Raw genomic sequence first — 21,130 nt, forward strand, 5'->3', positions numbered from 1 at the left:
TTACACGCCTCATACATACCTGACATGAAGAACTTCTCTCTGAGTCATGCTGTGAAGTGAACATACCGAGGTATGGACTAGTGTGGAGCATAAAGGTATAAAGGAGGGGGAGGACGTAGGTTCACGTTGGCTTGGTGATCTGTTAACATTTGTTTGGAAAGACTTAGAAGAACCCGATGCCGTTGGCTGCCTCCACATTAGGGAACTAATGGGAGAGACCAAAGGAGGGAAACTGTGTTGCAAGCCCCCTTTTGAACTTGGACCCATGTGACTGTCATGTATTCAAGAAAAACCATAACCCACACTTAAACAGTCTTAAAGTCCGCTGGTGAGCCTCGTGGGCTAGAGCAGGTGTTCTCATTTCTCGCCTCAGTGAACTCAGCGGAGATGGGGAGCTGCTGGCGACCTTGCTCAGCGGGGGTCCTTCATCCATTCTTTCCACCCATCCCGGCCCGGCCCCTGCTGGGAGCCAATGACACAGCTGTGCTCAAGGAGACCCCTAATCACCTGGGGAGGGGACGCAACTGCCTGGACCACACCCCAGGAATCTGCAGCTTTAACAGGCGCCATTCCCTGGTCATTTTTGCAGCCCTCAGGGCCCTGGGAACCACTGGCCCATCACTTACCACTTTCCAGGAACCCACACCGTAGGATCGAGGCCTCAAAGTCTAGAGGGGCTGCCCCGTGCCCCACTCCTGACCAGGGCCCCATGCACCCCCTACAGACACTTGCTCCTGACAGCTTCCTGAGTTAAGCCTCCAGCGCCAAGGCCAGGTTGACCAATCCCAGGCTCCAGCTTTCCAGCTGGAGGCCAGAGCCCCAGGCAGCCAGCCTCAGCCTCTGCAGGTCTGCAGGCATTAGCTGCTTAATGAGTTGGTGATGCCCCGGCTCTGACCCCAGCTGCACCTCAGCAGCGCCTCTCCTCCCAGCAAACCTCCGTGGAGGAAATCAGTTACACTCCAGCAGCTGCTACGGCCTCCTTAACAAGGGGGCGGGCTGCAGTGGCCCTGAGCCCATAAGAGGGGCGGGCAGTGGAGGCGACCCCAGGGTCGTCAGAGGTTACCGTGCCTGGCAGGGGTAGCCAGCCTAGAGGGCCGTGCCATGCCCTTCCGGAACGTCGTCCCTTTGTCCCTGGACAGGCCAGCCCATGCTGTGTGTGTGCTGGGCATGGAGATCTTCTTAGATGTCAGCGGGTGAGGAGCTGGGAGTGGGCCCGGGCGGGCAGGCTGGCGCGGCTCCTTGCCTGGGGCGCCCTTGGCTTACGCGGGAGTCGGGGGTTAACTACACGCTCTGTAAACTACCCTGCTGTCCTGCTCCATCTCAAGGGGCTGAGTCTGGGTCTTTAAGGGCCTCCCGGTCCTGTTTCTGCCGCTCCTAGGCTGTGGGACCTTAGAAGCACGTGCCTTGCCCTCTCTTGGTCCCCTTCCCCGTGACATGGGGTGAGGGTGACCCCCGAGGAGGCCGTGCGGACTGACTGAGGGAGGCTCCTGTGAGCTGGAGAAGGGGGCACCCCCTCCAGCTGCGCCCCGGGCCGGGAAGGCGGGGGGACAGCCCTCCGGCTGCGCCCCGGGCCGGGAAGGCGGGGGGACAGCCCTCCGGCTGCGCCCCGGGCCGGGAAGGCAGGGCTCCTGTGCGCCAAGCTCTGTCTGCCCGCCGGCCCCAGGTGTGCCCCGCGGAGCTGCGAGTCCTTCTCCGTGGACGCGTCTCTGGGCGTCGTGGTCCGTGTCTGCAGCGCAGCCCCGGTGGAGAGCAAGGAGGAGCCGGCCGCGACCCGCTGGCCCCTGTCGTCCCCCAAAAATGTGCTGGTGGCGATGACATCCCCCAACTTCGCCGAGGACGAGGGCAAGGTAGGGATGGGGGAAGGTGAGGGCAGCTCTCCCAGGAGGCGCTAACACGCCCCGGGGGCTCCCTCCTGACAGCTGGTATTTCCTGAGCTCCGAGTCTGAAAAATTCAGAGCCAAATGCATTGTCGATCTTACTCAGCGCTTGCAACCAACCTGTGAGGCGGGCACTCCGTGACCCCATCTTACAGGCGAAGAAACCGAGACATGGAGTAAGGGAAGCGCCCTGCCCAAGCCAGTAACTGGCTGAACAGGGATTCAAACTCATGTGTGTCTGTCTCCTCCATACGTGCCTCTGACCACCGCACTAGCTTCCAAATTAGCTTTTTTAAAGTCTGGCCTAAAGTTTCAGCAGCAGGACTCAGACAGGCTTTTTGGCTGAGGCTGGCCTCCCAGATAGGAGCCTCTTAATGAAACTTGTCCGATGCTGAGTACCAGGTATCAAGTCGCATTTCCCGAGGTCGGCATTCCCTCTGTTTATGTGTGAGGAAACGGGCAGACCAGGATCCGAGCCCGTGCCCTTCCCCCAGGCAGGCTGCCGCCCTGATGGGGCCCGTAGCAGAGACGTGGGCTCTCAGCTCGTACAACGGGCTCAGTCAACTCCGAGCGGTTAGTGGTGGTTCGGAATTAGAACCACCTGATCCCCGGGCCACGGCCCCTGCCACCAAACCATCCTCTGGGCCTCATAGCTCCCAGGTGACCCCACTGTGAGGGTGAGCAAGGAACAGCTGAGGGAAGCACGTTTAGGACCGGGCGGGGGGGCTCTTATTGCCAGAATGTTCCAGAGGATAGTCAGCAGGGGGCTAAGCTGGGATGACTGAGGGGAGCGCACAGCCCCCTCTGCACCCCGTGCCCAGGGCAGGTGACCCCCCAAGAGGCAGGTGACGTGCAAGTCACTCAGTCGAGTCTGACTCTTTGCAATTCTCGAGGCCAGAATACCAGAGTGGGTAGCCGTTCCCTTCTCCAGGGGATCCTTCCAACCCAGGGATCAAACCCAGGTCTCCCACATCGCAGGCGGATTCTCTACCAGCTGAGCCGCCAGGGAAGCCCAGGAGGCAGGTAGGATGCTTATCTGAGCCTTTCAGATAAGGACTGAGGCTGTGACGTGGCCCGGCTGAGCCCAGAGCACCTGAGAAGTGTCTGCCCAGGGCTCCGCCTCCAGCACCACCAGGACTGGGACGCTTACCCTGGGCCCCAGCTAACAGCTAGTTCTGTGGATCGTGAGGAAGGCCTGTGGTCAAGGCCAGAGGCTTGGACAGGGCTTTCTCTAAAGTATGAGGACTCCTCTGCAAGCAGAGGTCGCTGCGAGACCCAGGACAGGCGCCCCCGCCCCCGGCGGCCTCTTTCTGGGCAGCTTGGCCCATCGGAGGCCCCACATCCTCACAGCCCATCTCGAGCGGTCCCAGGAGGGGCGGTGTAGTGGGAAGGACATGGAGGGCAACTTAAAGCTTGACCTCTAGAGCTGCATGGCTCAGATCATAAATCCTGTTCCACCCCTTTTACTGGCTGAGGAACTTAGTCCTGACTTCTCTGCCCTGTGGTTAGAGCCTGGACAGGCAGGGGTAAGGCCTCGGTGTGGAAGGGCTTGGAGGGTCGTGGTGGTTACACCTGGGGGTTGTAACAGTCCAGTGACCCTGTGCTGGCTCCTGGGAGACACTGGAAGCTCAGAAGCTCTGACATGAGACCGAAGTCAAACGGCCAGACCGGGGTATGGGGCCCTGCCCCCGGCCAGTCCGCTAACGTTCCGGGGGTCCCGGGTGGTCTCCACAGGTCCTGGTCTTCTACCACCAGCCCGACAAGGATGCGCCCGTGGCCACGGCAGTGCTCCACCTCACGGGCATTGGTGAGTGTCCCCCCGGGCCCAGGGGATCTGCAGGGGCTGTCCCTGTAACGAGAGGCCCCTGTGGACTCGTTTGGTACCTGCTTCCCTCAAAGCTCAGCCGCTGCTCGGCCAGCCTCGCTCGCTCTCTGAACAGAACACGGGCTGTCGGGACCGCTCTTGTTCGTGTCCCCCACCCACCCGTGTCGGGGTCCTACGGCTTCTTCTCTTATAGTCAGTGATATCTGGTCCCAAGTTGACCTTAACCATGACAAACTCTCCCTCCCTCAAGAGTATCCTTCAGCAGTTACTTGCTGATGGAGCAAACCACCTCCCCTCCTGCCCTCCACTGTATTCTTTAAAAGCTCTGTCTGTATTTTTGGGCTGCTCCAGATCTCCGTTGCTGTGCCTGGGCTTCCTCTGGCTGCGGCGAGCAGGGCTGCTCCCTAGCTTCGGGGTTCGGGTGTCTCCTGTTGCCGAGCGCCCACTCTGGAGCTCGGGCGCGGTAGTTATGGCCCAGGAGCTCCGTGGTCCTGCGGTGTGTGGCCCCTCTGGGACCGAGGAGCGAACCTGTGGCCCCTGCGAGGGCAGGAGCGTTCTTTATCACTGGACTGCCAGGGAAGTCCCTCCTCTTTTAGATTGTTCCAGAACAAACTATCTATTCCCTTAATAGAAACAAGTTGTTATGCCTGTTCTCTTAAGGAACGAGCTATAATGTCTGTTTTTAGACCTAATTCCATGGTGTCTTCAAACTCTGCTCCCTGCCTCTCTGCATCCTTGGTTCTTCCTCACCTTCCCTTGAACCCGCTCAGACCAGATGCCCACCGCCAAGGGTACCAGAACACCCTCTATGGTCCTTGCCTCAGTGGTCCACTCTCTTCCTCTCCCCGGACCTTTCTGCAGTGTTCGTGACCCTGGTGGTCCTTTCTTGACCCATTTCTCCTGAAACACCACAGGGACCCTGTGCCCGGATTTCCTCCTCCAGGGCTGCCCTTTCCTTCTCAGATTCCAGTTCTAGATCCTTCGTTGGCCACCCCCACACCCCCAACTCGCCTGGCGGAGTGCTGCAGGCTTGGGCAGCCCAGGATGACTCTCAAAGCCGTGTAGCCCAGCATCTCCCATAAACTTGGCGGCCTCCTGGCCGGCATAGCTCCTTGAGTGTGTCTGAGCAAAGTCTCACACCGAATAACACTGGGCTGATTTCCCCCTACCTCAGACTTCTCTTTCCCAATGGTCCTGGCATCTGGCTTGATGGTAGCTCCATCCTTCCAGCTGGTCAGGGCCAAGCCCTTGGGGTCACCCTGACTTCTCTCTTAGCCCCACGTTGATTGTGAATCTTGTCGGGTTACCTTAAGTCTAGTTCAGGCCCAGCTACCCGCTGCTTCTGAAGCTCTGAGCCTGGCCTCAGCCCGGTCACCTCTGCCCGGGTCACTGATCAGCCCTCAGCGAGGTCCTCAGTGGGGTTCCCTGCTCCGTCCTTGATCTTCCGCAGGTCCAGTCTCAGCTCGGCCCCTAGAGAGGCCCCTCTTTAAAAGGCTGAAGGGTAACACTTTATCCACCCAGAGCCGCCTCCTGCTTGCCCACACTCAGGTTAAAGTGGCATCACCACTGCCCACACAGCCTACCAGCCTGGCTCCATGCTCCCTCTGGCCCGCAGCCGCTTTCTCTTACTTTGCTCGTCCTGTTCTAGGTACTCTGGCCTCTGATCCTGGAACTTACCCCCGTGCACTTGTTATCCTAACAGCTTTCACCCCGGATACTAACATGGTCACTTCCTCGTCTCCTGCAGGTCTCTGCTCACACTTCGGAGGCTTCTCTGATCTAACCTGAGACACCCCTCCGTCCCCTCGTTCCCTGCAGTGTTTCACCATCGGACATAGCGTGCATTTTACTTCTTGCCCCTTGCCACTGCTGTGTGCGCCTGAGACCAGGCGCGCATCCCTGAGATCGAGGCAGGCGGGCCGGTCTTGTGTGCTGCTGAGTCCCGAGGGCCTAGGGTGGTACTTGGGTGGTCACCCATGCCAGGTGCTGAGTGGACAGCAGCAGAGCAGGTCTGTCCCTTGGCCCTGACCTTCCAGCTGAGAGGGAGCGTCCTGGATGTCAAGAGCTAGGAAGCGGGGTAAAGTCACACGGTAGTCAGCAGGGTCGGGGGTGGGAGATGGGACATAAAGACCCAGGAGGAGCCTCTATGGTGATACTCGGGCAGAAGCCTAGATCCTCAGCCCTAAAGGGGCTTGGAATTCCCACGTATTGCGCCCTGGCTGTGACTCAGAGCACCAAGAGCTTTCCCGAGGTCTAGGGAGGTGGGCCTTCCAAGTAGACATCGCCTGGGAGGAAGCCAAGAGGCACAAATGGCCTTGTGACCACGGGGACCTGTGCTGAGGGCCTCCGGGAGGTTGGGAGAGAGCCATGGATGCATGGGCCCCTCCAGGCTGGCCCAGGAGACGCCGCCTGCCTCTGAAGAAATTTCTTCTAAGCCAGCAGCCTGCCCCAAAGGCTGGAGGGTCCTAACACTGGCGCCAGGCCATCCTGGGGGTCCTAACCTTCAGCTCCGAGACTGCATCCCGCAGGTCTCAGCGGCTGAGACCTTTTCCCCTTTGTTGCAGAGCTCTCCCTGGATGTGGACGTCTACCGCAAAGGGCGCTTCGAGACGAGCGACAGACAGGCTAAGGTGAGGCTGGAAGCAGCCACAGGCTCGGCCAGCCCTGGCCCACAGACTTGCTTTGGCCTTCGTAGTCTTTTTTTTTTTTTTTAAGGTTTATTTTTTATTGACCACTTTTAAAGTCTTTATTGAATTTTTTATAATATTACTTCTAGGTTTTTATTTTAATGCTTTGGTTTCTTGGACCGTGATGGCGTATGGCATCTTGGCTCCCCAATCAGGGATTGAACCCACACTCCTGCAGTGAAAGGTGAAATCCCAGCTGTTGGACTGCCGGGAAGTCCTGTGTCCAGTGTCTCTATAAAATATATATACACACACATATATATTTGGTTGTGCCAGGTCTTAGCTGCAACATGTGGGATCTAGTTCCCTGACCAGGGATCGAACCCAGGCCCCCTGCTTTGGGAGCACGGAGACTTGGCCACTGCACCACCTGGGAGGTCTTGCGTGTCTCTTCAAATTAGGCTCCGTCACTCAGGCATGTCCGGCTGTTTGTGACCCCGTGGACCGCAGCACACCAGGCCTCCCTGTCCATCACCAACTCCCGGAGTTTACCCAAACTCATGTCCGTTGAGTCAGTGATGCCATCCAACCCTCTCATCCTCTGTTGTCCCCTTCTCCTCCTGCCCTCAATCTCTTCCAGCATCAGGGTCTTTTCAAATGAGTCAGCTCTTCGCATCAGGTGGCCAAAGTACTGGAGTTTCAGCATCAGTCCTTCCAAGGAACACCCGGGACTGATCTCCTTTAGGATGGACTGGTTGGATCTCCTTGCAGTCCATGGGACTCTCAAGAGTCTTCTCCAACACCACAGTTCAAAAGCATCAATACAAATCAGAACAAGTGGCATTAATTTCTAACACTTCCAAAAAATTTAAATGTCAGTAACTAGGTGTCACTAGGCTCCCATGCTAGCCTGGAGCAGCCAGCTAGGCCATAGTGTCAGCGCTTCCCTCAGATGGAACACATCTCCTCAAACCCATGGGGCTTCCCCTGTGGCTCAGCCGGTAAGGAATCCACCTACAGTGCAGACATGGGTTTGATCCCTGGGTGGGGAAGATCCTCCAGAGGAGGAAATGGCAACCCACTCCAGTATTTCTGCCTGGGAAATCCCATGAACAGAGGAGCCCGGCGGCCTCCAGTGCATGGGGTTGCAAAGAGTGGATACAGCTGAGTGACTTATGTTTCCTCAAACCCCACCTCCTATGACCCTGAGCCAAGGCTAGAAGCTGGTGACCTACCTCTAGATCTTCGCCCTCCTCTAGCCCTCTTACCTGATGTTACTGTCCATTCCTGGAGGCTCTTGAGTTGAATCTGATGAAGAGTTCGCCCTGGAGGAAGGCTTGACTCTGCCCCGAGGTGGAGCAGCATCTATAAAGCTGAGGACTCACCTGGCTTCGGCCTGAATCAGTGTTCCTGTCTTTTTTACAGAAAACCTGGGTCTGGGGCCCCAGTGGCTGGGGTGCCATCCTGCTTGTGAACTGCAGCCCTTCGGTTGCGGGCCAGCCTGTGGACAAGAGCAAGGTGTTCTCCTCGGAAGGTGAGAACCGGCCGCTGGCCATCACCCCTCCCCTCCCCAAGCTCCAGACCAGACTGCAGGCTGACTCCCTGCTCTGGGCCCTCCAATCAATGGATCCATGACTGGGGCTGGTAACTGGGCAGGAAGGGGCCCCAAGGCAAGAACACAGGCTCTGATGTCAGATAACAAACTGCTGTTACTTCCTGGCCGTGAGCTTGAGCGTGTGAACCTTGCTGGCTTTGTCTCCCCACCTGTAAAACGGGGTCATACAAGGGACATCATAGGTGCTTGAGAAGACAAGGTGTAGTTTAGACCCTTCCCCAAAACCCACTTGTAGCCTGGGGGCAGGACCCTGAGTGTCCTGGCAAAAGCCCTCTTGGATTCGGTCCTGACTTGTGGTCAGGATGTAGATTCCACGTCTCAGCTGTAGAATGGGGTGTCCTGGTTCACACCAAAGCTAGAGGGGAGCCCTTGCTGGCCTGACTGTGCCAGGCCCTGTTCTAGGAGTTTGTGGGGACCAGATGGCATCCCACAGATGCCTGCCTGTGGGAGGCAAGTGGCAGAGACGGTGACGTGGGCCTGGGGCAGGGCAGGAGGCAGCGGTCTTTGGAGCTCCAGTGTTCACACAAGCCCCCGACCCCCAGCCCTACTGCCCCCTCCACCCCTGGGGCTCTGGCCTCCAGAAGCCCCTAAACGTTGGCCTTCTCTTTGGTTCAGAAGTGAAGAGTTTGTCCCAGATGGTGCTGAAAGTTCAGGGGCCCAGCTACATCATAAAGAACTACCGAGTGGTTCTCCACACCTCCAAGGAAGAGGCGGAGAAGGCCAGAGTCTACCGGCCACAGAGTGAGTGTGTGTCAGCCCTGCCCCGGGCAGGGTCCCTGTCAGGAGGCTGCTGGGGCCCTAGGGCAGCAGGTCAGGGTCTGTTGCAGCCGGACTTGTGTCCCTGAGGTCCTCTGGCTCCCATCCCCACCCCACGTGGTTCTAGAAACAAAAGAAGACACTGTTGTGAAAGCCGTCATCAACGATGGCCAGTGCGGCTGGGAGACGAAGATGCCAGGTCAACGGGAAAGTCTCGGTTCTCAGAGCCAGTCATTATGACCTTGAGAAGGACAGTGGAGATAAAGCTGGAGTAGAGAGTTCCCTGGTTGTCCAGTGGTTAGGGCTTGGCGCTTTCACTGCAGTGGCCCAGGTTCAATCCCTGGTTGGGGAACTAAGATCCCGCAAGTCATGCAGTGTGGCCAGAAAGTCAGTGAAATGGGCAAGACTAGTGAGCATAGGCCATGGAAGGACTCTGCCATAAAGGGAAGTGTGTGGCGGTAATGCTGGGTGAGGGCTGGCACGGGCCGGGCGGGGGGTGGGGGCTGTACCTAAAGCAGGCACAACACGCCACATCCGTGCGCAGATGGGACCCTCCAACGGAGGTGGGGAAACAGATTCAGGAGAAAACTGGAGGAATGAGTATACAGTGCTCTGAACACAGGAAGTGCAAGAGTTAATAGACACAGAATAGCGTTTCCATGTACTGTGAGGCAGCTCTCTGAGGTTTGATCATATCCTTGGAGGTTGCAGTGTGGTGGTTTCTCCAGCGGCTTGAATGCCAGGGTCTGAGGTCTCGGTGGGCAGCTGGCAGCGTGTGCGGGGGAGTGGGTAGGGTAATGGATCTTGGAACACGATGGGGACGCCAAGGGGAGTGAGGGCGGGGGGTAGAAATGGGCCCCATAGAAAGGTCTGAGGCTGGGATGAGAGTGTAGAAGAGCTGAGAAGACTGGAAAAAAGGTGCTAGATCTGTTTCGGAGGGGGCGTCTGAGCTGTGAGCCTTGACGTTGGCATCCAAAGTGGCGCAGGCCCCGAGTTCACTGAAATAAGGTCGCAGACGTGGACTGGATGGTCTGGTCCCTGGTGTAAATGGTTCCCACCACGCTAGTGCTGGAGACGGCTGTTGCTGGAACAACCCAGACGGTGGTGAGGGTGGTAGTCGGGTACGGCGAGGAAGGCGGCAGGTGGCATTATCTGAGAGCTGGTCCATCAGAGGGGCAGGACTCATGAGGAATGAAGAGGTGGTCTAGAGGTGCCATCGGAGGTCAGAGGGTATGTGCCCCACCTCTAGGCCAGTGGTCCATGGAAGGTAGGAGGACGCCCCACGGTTCAAGGAAGGGCCTACTCTGTGCCCTGGGGCTCCAGCTCTAGAAGAATAAGTGTGTTGCCTGCTCCCAAAGCCCAGGGCAGATGGCCGGAGAGCTGAGGACCGGGCAGGAGCTTGGGATGGAGGTGGGGAGGGCACAGGGGAAGCCAGGCTGAGCAGGGCCAGGCCCGGGCGCACGAGGGCAGGGAGGGCCTCCGGGTGAAGGTAACTGTTGTGGCTGGTCCTGCTGCTGCCCGTGTTCTTTTAACTGGCTTTCTCGGGTCTGCTGAATCCACAGGCTCTCTCACTGCGGTGCTTGGGTTCTCTGGCTGGGGCACTGGGGCTCGGGGGCTGTGGCGTGCGGACTCAGCGGCTCTGCGGCGTGTGGGGTCTTAATCACTTAGACTGACGACTGGGCCAGTGGCCCCTGCCTTGCAAGGTGGACGCCTAACCACCTGGATGCCAGGGAAGTCCCCGCTGCCTTTTCTGTGTAACGGGATGGTTGTTAAGCGCCTGGCCCCAAAGGAGGCGAGGATGCCAGAGTCCAAGCCCCCACCTTAGCGGCCGGTATACAGGGAAGCCCACGGGGAAATCGGCTGTGCTTCCAGATGTGAGAAAAGGCCCCCGGCAGAGGGGCGAGACCAGGTGGTGGGCAGCCACAACGCAGCCTGCGGCACATCTGCTGAGACCCCTGGGCAGGGGCCCTGCGGGGACGTGGGGGGAGTCTCACCCCCTCACGGCCTGGCCCGGGCCAGCGAGGAACGCTGCAGGCAGACGGGGAGCAGTCCAAGAGGCTGGTGGACCAGGCCTGGGCCCCGGCTTGTACTGGATGAGGCTCCCAAGCCTATCTCCGTACAGGCTCTCGCCTTGAAGACTTATGACACTCTTCCCAAGTGGGTCAAAGCGTAGAACTACCATGAGCCTTCACTTCCTGAAGGCAAGTGCTTTTTCGAGTCCCAACTCCCGGCAGGTCTTTAAAGAGCAACTGGCCCTCACTGATGAACAAACATCTAGCTGTCCGTTAAGCCCCAGACACCAGGAACCTAGGAACACGGCCCCCTCTGCTGGGGTTCCCAGCCTGGCTTCTGACCTGAGGACTGTGACAGCAGGTGTGGTGTGCCCTCCTTTCCTCCTAGATGGTAGTTCTATGACCTTCGAGTTGGTTCTGGGGCCTGACCAGCACACCTACACCTTGGCGCCCCAGTGGGACGACGTGAAGGATGCCTTGAAGGAAACCTTCTATGTTGAAGCCTTAGAGTTTCCATCCGCCAGCTTCTCGGGCTTGATCTCCTTCTCGGCCTCCCTGGTGGAGGAGTCCCAAGACCCGGTACGGCCCCCTAGTGGCCGAGCAGCCCTCGGGGCGGGGGCTGTGGAGGAAGACCTCACACAGCCGGGCAGAAAATGGGGGCACGGAGGGGCTGGGGTGTCGTCACCTTCGGGTGAGGGCCTGGGGGGCGCGCTGGGCTGAGCAGCTGGAGGCCTGGGGGGAAGGGGAGAGGGTGGGCAGGGACCAGGTCTTGTATCGCAGCGAGATGTAAGCGGGACTGCGTCTTGCATCGCAGCTGGTTCCAGAGACCGTGCTGTACAAAGACAGCGTACTGTTCCGGGTGGCCCCCTGCATCTTTGTTCCCAGCACCCAGATGCCTTTGGAGGTGTACCTGTGCAGGTAAGAGGCTGGGCTGCCTGGGCAGGGCCACTGTCTGTAACTGCTATGTCTGTCGGCAGGGCGGGCGAAGGTGGCTAGACTTCTCACCAGGAAGGCGCACTCCTTCCCCGAGACGGCATCCAGGGCTTGTTTGGATACTTACAAGACGGGGGCTGCGGCAGTGACCGTGATGGTCCCCGTCTGCCTTACCTAGAGGCAAACGGCGTGGTTTCCCGTAGGGTCGAGGGCTGTAAAGCCAGGTACTAATAAGGGGACAGAGGGTAAGGCTGAGACTGTCCCAGCAAGGAGGCCTGAGCAACCAGGACAGGGTGGGGAGAGGAGGCGGGGACAACGACAGGGAAGGTGGGCAGGGCTGGGCGTGTCTAGGTTGTAGCCTCTGGGGCTGCAACAGACCCTCAAACTCTGTTTTTTTTTTTTAATCTGGTTGTGCTGGGTTCTAGTTATGGCACGTGGGATCTAGTTCCTGACCAGGGATTGAATCCAGGGCCCCTGCATTGGGAACATGGAGTCTTAGCCACCGGACCACCAGGGAAGTCCCGGGAACTGTGTCTTTTGTTTTTTTTTTAAGGGAAGCAAAAAATAATGGTAATGGATGAGATCCAGCAGACAAGGGAAAACTTAATGGGGAAAAGAGCAAACAAGTCACATGGCCTTAAACTGCCAGCTCGCCCACTCCCGAGGCGGGAGAGTGGAACACACCGACTTGGGAAGTGCTAGTGGTGAGATGCTGTCTGGTGCCAAGGGCCTGGTGAAGCTGCCAACTTAGAGACTTGCCAGTGTGGGGTTTCCCCAACTATTTTTAGTAAAGAGTTCTAGAGAAGAAGAAATATAGAACTAAATCCAACCAGGGTGGGGGTTTTTCCAGGCAGATAAGCCCAAGGAGAAAGACAAGCGTGTGATTGTTATGAGGCATCACAGACTCAATGTCAGATATGGAGAAAGGGCAAAGACGTGGGCTGATGGGAGTAAAAGCAGTTGAGAGCCAGGCATCCCAGTGAGGTCGAGCTGCAGCCCAGGGAGCAGAGAAGTGAGGGGAAGATGGAAGTGATGGTGCTGGATGGTTGATCTCGGAGCTGGGGAGACCACTGGGATGGGAGGGCAGAGATAAGACCTTGTCAAGTCCAGGATCAGAAGAGGTCGTGGTGGCCCAGATGTAACATCCTAGGCCAAGGGGGACCTGCACCCCTCCTCCAAACCCAGTGGAGGGATAGAATAGAAATAGCTCAGCCATGGAAGGGCTGCTAGGGGAGTAGGGTCTGCTGAGGAAAGCTAGGCTTCAGAATGAGAAGGGAAGAGCTTACAGTATTCTCCTGACAGCAGACATCCAGGTATCAGATCTTTGCCTTTTGTATCTGAAGACAGAAGTTGACTCACAGGAGGCATCTGCTGAAACTCTGATCTAAAGACTCTCCCATGGGGGAGGTATTCAGGCACGGCTTGACCCAGCTTTGCCACAGATGCTGTGCGAGACTGGGGTTGGCTTTCCCTGCCCTAGCACGCATCTCAGACGTTCCAGACCTTATCAAGTGGGTCCGTTTCCTGTGGTCTTGTCTGTGTAGAACTGAGAAATAGGTTCTTTGGAACAGTAGCATGGAAGAGCAATTCAGGGTTTGGATCTGGAGTAGACTCCAAATTTTTTACACTTCCCAATGGTGACCATGCTGGCTTCAGCTCATGAGGGCCTGTCTGTAGAATGGGGTGGTCTCAGCATCTGCCTCAAACATCGTTATTTCTCCCCAGCACTGAACGGGTGGGCATTATGGACCTGGCAGCCTGGGGCTACGCACGATGGCTCCACGTCCTCAGGGCTCAGGACCCACCCTCGACACCCCTGTGAATATGACGGCCGCGTGGCCATCTCAAGGGGGCACTCGGCTTCTCGAGGAAAACACACAGCCTCTGCGGGGAGAAAAGAGACTGACCCTGGGTGGGTGGACTGAGGCAGTTCCCAGACCGCTGGGGCAGCGGGTGGAGGGGACTGCAGAGCAGGAACGAGCCGGTCCTAGGGCCCCAGAGCAGAGACTGACGCTGGCAACTCTTGATCTGACTTCGACGTGAGCTGGGCCGAGTGAGGCTGGGCTGGGCACAGCCTGGGCGCGCCAGCTGGGGCTCCGCGAGGGGGGGACAGCACTCTGCTGCCCTCGAGGGCAGGGGCACCCCCTCCCCCTGGCGCTGAGAGGTCACAGCAGGTGGGAGAGCTGGCGGCCTCCCCAGACTGGCGCGTCTCCCGTGGCAGAGAGCTGCAGGTCCAGGGCTTCGTGAGCACTGTGACGGAGCTCAGCGAAAGGAGCAACAGCCAGGTGGCGTCCGTCTACGAGGACCCCAACCGCTTGGGCCGGTGGCTCCAGGTAACAACCCCCGTGGGCAAGGGGCAGGGGCGATCCCACGTGTGACACACACATCAGACCTCACCAGTGTCCACTCAACCCTCCAGCGAAGCTAAGACTGATCAGGGACATCCCTGTTCTCAGGACGTCGGTGGGGGCTGAGATGAAATGACTTGCCCAAGCCACTAAGGGAGAAAGCTTAGGGTGCAGCCTCCTCCCCTTCCAGAGTGTTCATGTTGGGGACCACAGAACACATAGCCCAAGCCCCAGGTGTCCGAGGGCCTGACGCCTCCAGGTGCAGGGTCCAGCTCAACCCTGGCTGAGCAGGAAGTGTCGAGCCCAGCCTTTTGAGGGCTGGTTCTCCATTCACAAACGAGCCCTGCTCTATGTAGCAGAGATGAGAGAATACCGACCTCTGCCCCCGAGCTCACCACAGCAGAACTCTAAGCGCTGTGAGAGCAGGAACACCAGACGGTCGGATGAGTTACTAGACCAGCCTCGGCGGTGTGGGTGGTCAGGACAACCTTCAGACTGAGCAAGTAGGAGCTGGTGGTGCAAAGGTTGGGGTGGAGGTGGCCTGGAAGTAGGACCCTTCGGGCACACGAACAGCTGAGATCACCCTGCGCTGAGCAGAGGCTGGTGTGGGTCACAGCCAACAGTCATCAGGTCTAAGAGCGAAGTTTTATTTATCGGGGAAGTTTTAAGCCAAGTTAAGGAAGAGAGGAAATCGGTCCCAGGCAAGGTGACACTGAAAGATGTGAACCGGGGGAGTTGGATGTTCTGACTTAGGGTTTTTAAATTGTTTTTTTGGCGTGCTGCATAGCACGTGGGGTCTTAGTTCCCTGATTGTGCCCCCTGCGGTGGAAGCGCGGAGTCTTTTAACCACTGGACCACCAGGGAAGTCCTTGACTTAGGTTTTAAAGAGACCCTCTGGCTGAGAAATAGAGCCAGCCTTAGGAAGGGGCAAGATCAGAAGAGACGCAGGTTGGAGGGTCTTGCAGTCACACAGACAAGAGGCTGTCAACCCCACGTGGCTTCCCCTGAAGTCCCAGAGAGGACTCCACTGGGAACAGATTTTGGAAATAAAGTGAACAAGATTTGTTCATGGACTAGGGTGCAGGAGAGGAGAGGAAGAAGAATCTCGGGTGACTCATCAGGTTTTAAACCCGACGAACAGAACGACTGGTCAGGGAACGCCCCCAAGGAGAGGGGGAGTGCCTGAGTAGGGTTTTGAGGGTTGAGCAGGAGTTTGCAGGAAGACGGGGCGGGGGTGGGGGGCTGTGTAGAGGGACACTGGCTGGAGAACTGAGCATGGGAAAGTAGCTGATGTAGCGAGAGGAACTCAGCCCCCCATCCCCCTGTCTCCTCCAGGATGAAATGGCATTCTGCTACACCCAGGCTCCCCACAAGACTGTCTCCTTGGTCCTGGACACCCCTCGGGTTGCCAAGCTCGACGATTTCCCCATGAAATACTCACTGGTGGGGGCTCGATTTGACTGATCTGAACCTGGTCCGCCTTCTCGGGTCTGGTGCCTGCCGGGAAGTGATGGGTGCCAGGGAGAGGGGCCCTGGTGGCGTCTAGGGGAGGGGGTGGGACTCTACCGAGAGTCTGGGATGGGTAAGACGGAGGCTTGAAGCCCCTCTCTCCTGACAGCTGCCCTGGCTGGGTCTCCCTCCAGAGCCCCGGGGTTGGCTACCTGACTCTGCGCACCCAGGACCACACAGTGGCCAGCATAGACGCTGCTGGGAAACTGATGGTGTCGCCCCCCGTGAAGGCCCAAGGGAAAGAGTACCCCCTGGGCAGGGTCCTCTTTGGCAGCAGCTTTTACCCCAGGTGAGGCGGGAGGCCAGGTGGTGGCTGCCTTAAAACCAAGGGGAGCAACCCTCAAAGTTCTCCTGGATCCGCCTGATTCCCGGGGGACCTGATGGTCTGCTCTGGGTCCTAACCCATCAAGTCAGGCCCTCTGAGTCTTTGTGTAGGAGACGAGAGGGAGAAAAAGCAGACAAACTGCTCATTCTGAATGGCAATTTCCAGGGTTTCAAATGAAGCACGTTACATCTGGTTGGCCTGTTGACCCAACAAGATGTTACTGCCACAGACGTGGCTAGATTTCTTGGTGGCCGTTAATCTGTTATACAGCCAGGAAATGCTTGTGTCCTGGGGGCTCAGTCTTTTATCTAGAATCCTTTGGCTCAGTCCTGAGTTGAGCCAGAGTAAAGAATTTCCATTTTTATGGAAGTATAGTTGACTTACAAGGTCTTAATTTCTGTTGCACAAAGCGACTCAGTTATACATATATGTGTTCATATTCTTCTCCATCACGGCTTGTCACAGGATGTCGAATAGCGTTCCCTGTGCTTCGAGATGGGAAGGGTGTCTTAATAACCAGCCCCGCTGCTACGGCCTGGCCAACGGTTAGCGTAGCGTGTTACCCGAAGGTTGCCTGGCTCTCAGTGTTGGCCACCAACCTGGGCCACACTGCCTCCTGGGCTACTCTTTGCATCTTCCCTTTAGCAAGGACTCCCGGAACATGAGTCGGAGCCTCCGGGACTTCCTCCGCGCCCAGCAAGTCCAGGCCCCGGTGGAACTCTTCTCCGACTGGCTGATGACCGGCCATGCCTGCGAGTTCATGTGCTTCATCCCCACACAGTACAAGGTGGAGGGCAAAAAGGTCTGTGTCGGGGGCAGGCGGGGACGTCTCCTGCCCTCTTCTGAAGACTCCTGGAAGTTTCCAGAGGGGAAGCTGGCATCTAACCCTGCTCCTCTGTTTCCCAGGACTTCCGGCTGCTCCTGGCCAGCCCCAGCTCCTGCTACAAGCTGTTCAAGGAGAAACAGAAGGAGGGCTATGGAGATGCGACGCTCTTTGAGGGGCTTAGGAAAGACCAGCTTCTTTCTAATGGTAAGGGAGCCACCTCCGCTTTGTTCCCCCGATGGAAGGGGTCCTCGGCAAGCGTGGAAGCATGGAATGTGCCATCTTAGAATGTCTTGTTCCCTTTCAGGTAATTCTGGTGGTACTAGGACAGGCAGATCAGTCAGAAACGCTGGGATGGCTGAGAGGCTGCCAGGATACATGCAGTGGGGAACTTAACACACGGACGGCTCCGTGTTCTAGGGGACAAACCAGATGCTACCAGCGCCCGTGTGTGGCTCCCTCTGGGGAATGCTGGATTACCTGTCTGGGCACTGGGGCTTCCGGCTCTCCTGGGCACCCTTCAGGAGGACGTAGTGGACAGACTGTGGGGCCGGGTGCCACGGCAGCCCTGTCCTATCCCTTCTGGGGACCTAGAAGGGGAGTCGGGGTGGTGCTGTAGTTCTCAAAGTGTGGCCTGAAGACTGGCAGCTTTAGCGCACCAACTGGGCGTCTGTTAGAAACGCAGGATTTCAGACCAGTCTTTGGGGTGGGGCTCAGGATCTCATGGTCCGAGGAGGACCTGTGAAGGCGACCTTGAGCACGAACCACCTGTCAGACACCAATGACTTTGTTATCTCAGTTGATAGCAGAGTTGGGCAACTGAAGAACAAAGTTAAATAATGCGGTCAAGATCACAGGCGGCAGGTTGCCAGGTTGTACGGGCAGAAGGCAGAGAGGTGCCCAGCTGGGTGCGGGCTGACAGCGCCTGCTAACCTGGTCCAGACTGCCTGCCTCAAAGCCTGTGGTTAGGCTCCCCCACTCCAGCCAGGGATGGGAGGGGTCAGTTGCGGCAGTGGAAGTCCTCCTGGGCCTTTCACGGACCCTGCTGGGGCTCCAGATGTGACATTTGACCTAGAATGGGCCCCTGGAGACGAGTCAGGCCACCCAATGGTCCCTGGCTGGCATGGCAGCCTAAGTAGCGAGCTGTCCCCAGGACAGGAGTCTGCCCAGCCCTGGACCACCGTGCCCACCCCTGACCCACAGCCTGCCTACCCTCTCCTCCTCCCTACAGGGCGGGAGCCCGTTACCATCAATCAACTTCTGGCTGACGAAAAGATGAGGAAGCAGAATGACTATGTGGAGGTACGGACCAAGGATGGGGTGGGGACCTGCTCTAAAAGGCAAGGACCACCTCAGCAGTGGGTCCCTAACTGCACAGTGATCCAACCCTCACAGTAACCCTGTGAAGTACTTATCTTGTCCCGCGGATGGCGAGGCTCATAGAGCTGATGCCTATGAGCTGGGAAACGGACTCGAACCCCCGTGTGACCCAAGTCACCTAGTGTCGGACCCAAAGTGGGTGCGCTCTCAGCAGCCCCAGCTTCTCCAGGGAGCACACCAGGGCCTTCTCGACTCTTCCTGGATGAAACTGCCCAGCACCTCAAATCTCTGAAGATGTGAACCACGAGCTGTGAGCAGCAGATGTCCCAGAAATCAAACAGCTTCTAACAGGGAAGCTGTGGCCTGGAGAAGGGCAAGGACGGGCCCAAGGTCGCCCACGAGCACAACGCCGCTTGCCCCACTGAGTCCGTAGGGCTCCCGGCCAAGGCATGCACTGTGCCCTGACCTTTGAAACGGGGAAGCTTCTGGGCACCGCAGGGTGGGCAGCAGCCAGGTGGGGGTCCAGACAGCACCCCAGTCCTGCTGACATGCACCCTGGGTGTAGGGCTGTGAGCCCTTCGTCATAAACCTGGGAGGTGGCTCAGGCGTTGGGTATTAGCTGATCTGGGGAGGGATGTGCCCCGGGATCCCCTGCTGGTGTCCGTCCCTAAGGACCTGACAACAATCTGAGGACCGATTCTTGCCCTTGCCCAGGTCCCCCGCTCTAGCCAGGATTAAAGCCCAAGGGGCCCCATGTTACCATGGTTACCAGCCCTCTGCTGATGGCTGCCGGATCCTGGCCTGAGAGACCAGGCGCGTGTGCTGCACCCCACCTCGGAGGGCCGGCCCCCGTCCACAGTCAGTGCAGGAGGTGTGGCTCCTGGGGGCTGCACCTGAGCGCCCTCCCTTCCTGCCCCCCACCCCGCAGAAGTGCATCCATCTGAACCGCAGCATCCTCAAGAGGGAGCTGGGCCTGCAGGAGGAGGACGTCATCCCCATCCCGCAGCTCTTCTGCCTGGAGCGCGTCACCAACGCCCCCTCCAGCGAGCAGACCGAGAAGCTCTACGCCCGGCCCTACTTCCCCGACCTGGTGAGGGCTATGGGCTGCGTGTCCCGGGGACAGGGCTGGGGGGCTGGCCGGAGCCCAGCAGACGGGTGTCTGAGAGGAAGAGGCGTCCCGCTTCAGTAAGGGGAGACCCCTGCAGGGAGCAGGTGAGCAGGGCCCAGGCTGGGTGACTCGCCAAGCAGGTGCCCACCCCATAGATGGGGACACCAGAGTTGACAGGGCTAAGCCATCTGCTGGCCACAAGGCCACAGTCTCTCTCATGGGGTCTCCATGTATCTGCAGCACCCTCCGATTTAGAATAGGAAATGGGAATTTGGGGGTGTGAATATTGAGAGACCTCTGCTAGGCTAAGCCTCTTCCAACCATGGTCTACACCTGACCTTTCTCTTATCACTGTGACCCCTCATGGAGGCACCTAAAACTAATTGAAACACTTGTCAATTTCTTAAACACTTGCAGGCCTCCTTAAGCCCAGGGGATGCAGGACCTGCATTGTTGCAAATGGTTCTTTTTACAAAACCAGTGAGGCCCTCTGGGCATGGAATATAGGAGCCCTTCCTGACCCTGGAAGAAGGGAGGTGTGGGTAATGGTGGGAGAAGCTGTGTTTGAGGAAGAGATGCTGGAGTGAAGATGTGCGAAGTGAATAGAAGTCCAATGACACAACTGGGGGTGGGGAGCATTCCAGCAGAGGCAGGTGAGATGACACAAAGGAGACCCAAGCGCCGGGACGGGAGGAATGCAGTGGAGGGGAACCGGGGAAGCTGGCAAAGCCAGGCCTCAGCTGGGCAGGATTTTGGTCTTGCTACTGAGAAATGCCAGAGTCACTGGAGGGTTCAGCAGAGTGGGGAGGGCTGCTCAAATGGATGCGTGACGCCTGCCTGAGCACAGGCTCGGGGAAGGGGGCCCCGTGCTTGCTTGTTACTGGTCTAGCCCAACCGCAGACGCAGCTGGGTTTTGCCTGCCCTGAGCCCCGTGGCCTTCCCTGAAGCCTAGAGGACTGGGGGGCCTCTCCTCCACGGCTCTGACCCCTCTCCAGGCCTGACCCACCGAACCCCCCTCCGACAGCTGCAGATGGTTGTGATGGGCCTGAACCTGGGCATCCCCAAGCCTTTTGGGCCCCGGGTCAACGGCACCTGCTGCCTGGAGGAGCGGGTCTGCCGGCTCCTGGAGCCGCTGGGCTTCCAGTGCACCTTCATCGATGACTTCGACTGCTACCTGACCGAAATCGGAGACTTCTGTTCCTGTGCCAACATCCGCCGGGTGCCCTTTGCCTTCAAGTGGTGGGGCATGGTCCCCTAGACCATCTGCGCGCTGCCCGCCCCACCAGGCACGAAAGGCCCGCGGTGGCCGCCTGCATGTCTGACTCGTGCCTGCTCAGGGCTCCCCTTCCTCCCCCTGTGCGCCTGCAGCTCCCAGCCGCTCAGCGGGCGGCAGTGCCGGCAGCCTGAGCCCCCTGGGGAAACAGGGACAGTGGCCTTCAGCAGAGAAGTTACTAAAGGCCCGTTCTGACTGCACCTTGGCTGTGATCTCCTTCTTTGGGGTAGGGGGTGGTGGGGACGGGCTGGCCACTCAGGAGACAAAGCACAACAGCCGGGACCCCTGGGGTCAGGCTGCCTGGAGCAGGAAGTGGCTGGTCGTCTTCTCCAGCGGATCTCGATGCTTGAACTGCACGTGAGACTCTAGGCTGGGAGAAGGGAGAGGGCTCCCCTTTGGCCAGGTGGGAGTTGCCGGGGGCCAGTCCCAAGGAACCGACCCTGGGCCTCGTGGACAGGGAGCTTCAGCAGGGCCAGGCTCCCATCTCCTGGCTCGGCAGGTATAGCCTCTGAAGGGCAAGCTGAGTCTCAGTCCCTAGGAAGCCTGAAGTGTCCAGGAGAGAGAGGGGCCCACTCCTGCTGAAAGACCTGAGGTTTAACCACAGCTGCTCCCGCCCTGCCCTGCCTCCTGCCCAGACACTGGGAACGGGGCAGGGCCAACAGGAGGGGCTGATCTGAGTATGAAAGCATCCCAGGGGCGCCACAGGGGAAGGTGCTGGAAGGCTGGTGGCCTGGAGAAGCTGTCAACTCAGGCGGAACAGAGGCCGCGGGGTGCCCCCTG

The 21,130-nt window shown here is 58.4% G+C and overlaps 1 protein-coding gene across 1 annotated transcript; it reads left to right on the forward strand.

Annotated features, from left to right (window-relative positions):
* The first annotated feature begins 1,101 nt into the window (after window positions 1-1,101).
* Window positions 1,102-20,399, forward strand: PADI6 (peptidyl arginine deiminase 6). The gene is made up of 16 exons (XM_043445864.1): window positions 1,102-1,193; window positions 1,664-1,847; window positions 3,612-3,684; window positions 6,267-6,331; window positions 7,754-7,862; window positions 8,559-8,684; window positions 11,100-11,290; window positions 11,526-11,629; window positions 13,866-13,977; window positions 15,328-15,435; window positions 15,636-15,790; window positions 16,472-16,628; window positions 16,733-16,856; window positions 17,881-17,951; window positions 18,898-19,059; window positions 20,102-20,399. The coding sequence occupies exons 1-16, from the start codon at window positions 1,102-1,104 to the stop codon at window positions 20,333-20,335; spliced, it is 2,067 nt and encodes a 688-aa protein (XP_043301799.1). The 3' UTR covers window positions 20,336-20,399.
* Window positions 20,400-21,130: the final 731 nt, after the last annotated feature.

This window comes from Cervus canadensis, chromosome 24 (assembly GCF_019320065.1).
Source record: "Cervus canadensis isolate Bull #8, Minnesota chromosome 24, ASM1932006v1, whole genome shotgun sequence".
In the NCBI taxonomy this organism is placed as follows: Eukaryota; Metazoa; Chordata; class Mammalia; order Artiodactyla; family Cervidae; genus Cervus; species Cervus canadensis.

Excerpts from the sequence above, each read along its gene's own strand:
- PADI6 (XM_043445864.1), top strand. The coding sequence starts at position 1,102 with ATGCCCTTCCGGAACGTCGTCCCTTTGTCCCTGGACAGGCCAGCCCAT. Across the intron at positions 6,332-7,753 it reads CGAGCGACAGACAGGCTAAG|AAAACCTGGGTCTGGGGCCC; the intron begins GTGAGGCTGGAA and ends TCTTTTTTACAG. Across the intron at positions 8,685-11,099 it reads CAGAGTCTACCGGCCACAGA|ATGGTAGTTCTATGACCTTC; the intron begins GTGAGTGTGTGT and ends CTTTCCTCCTAG.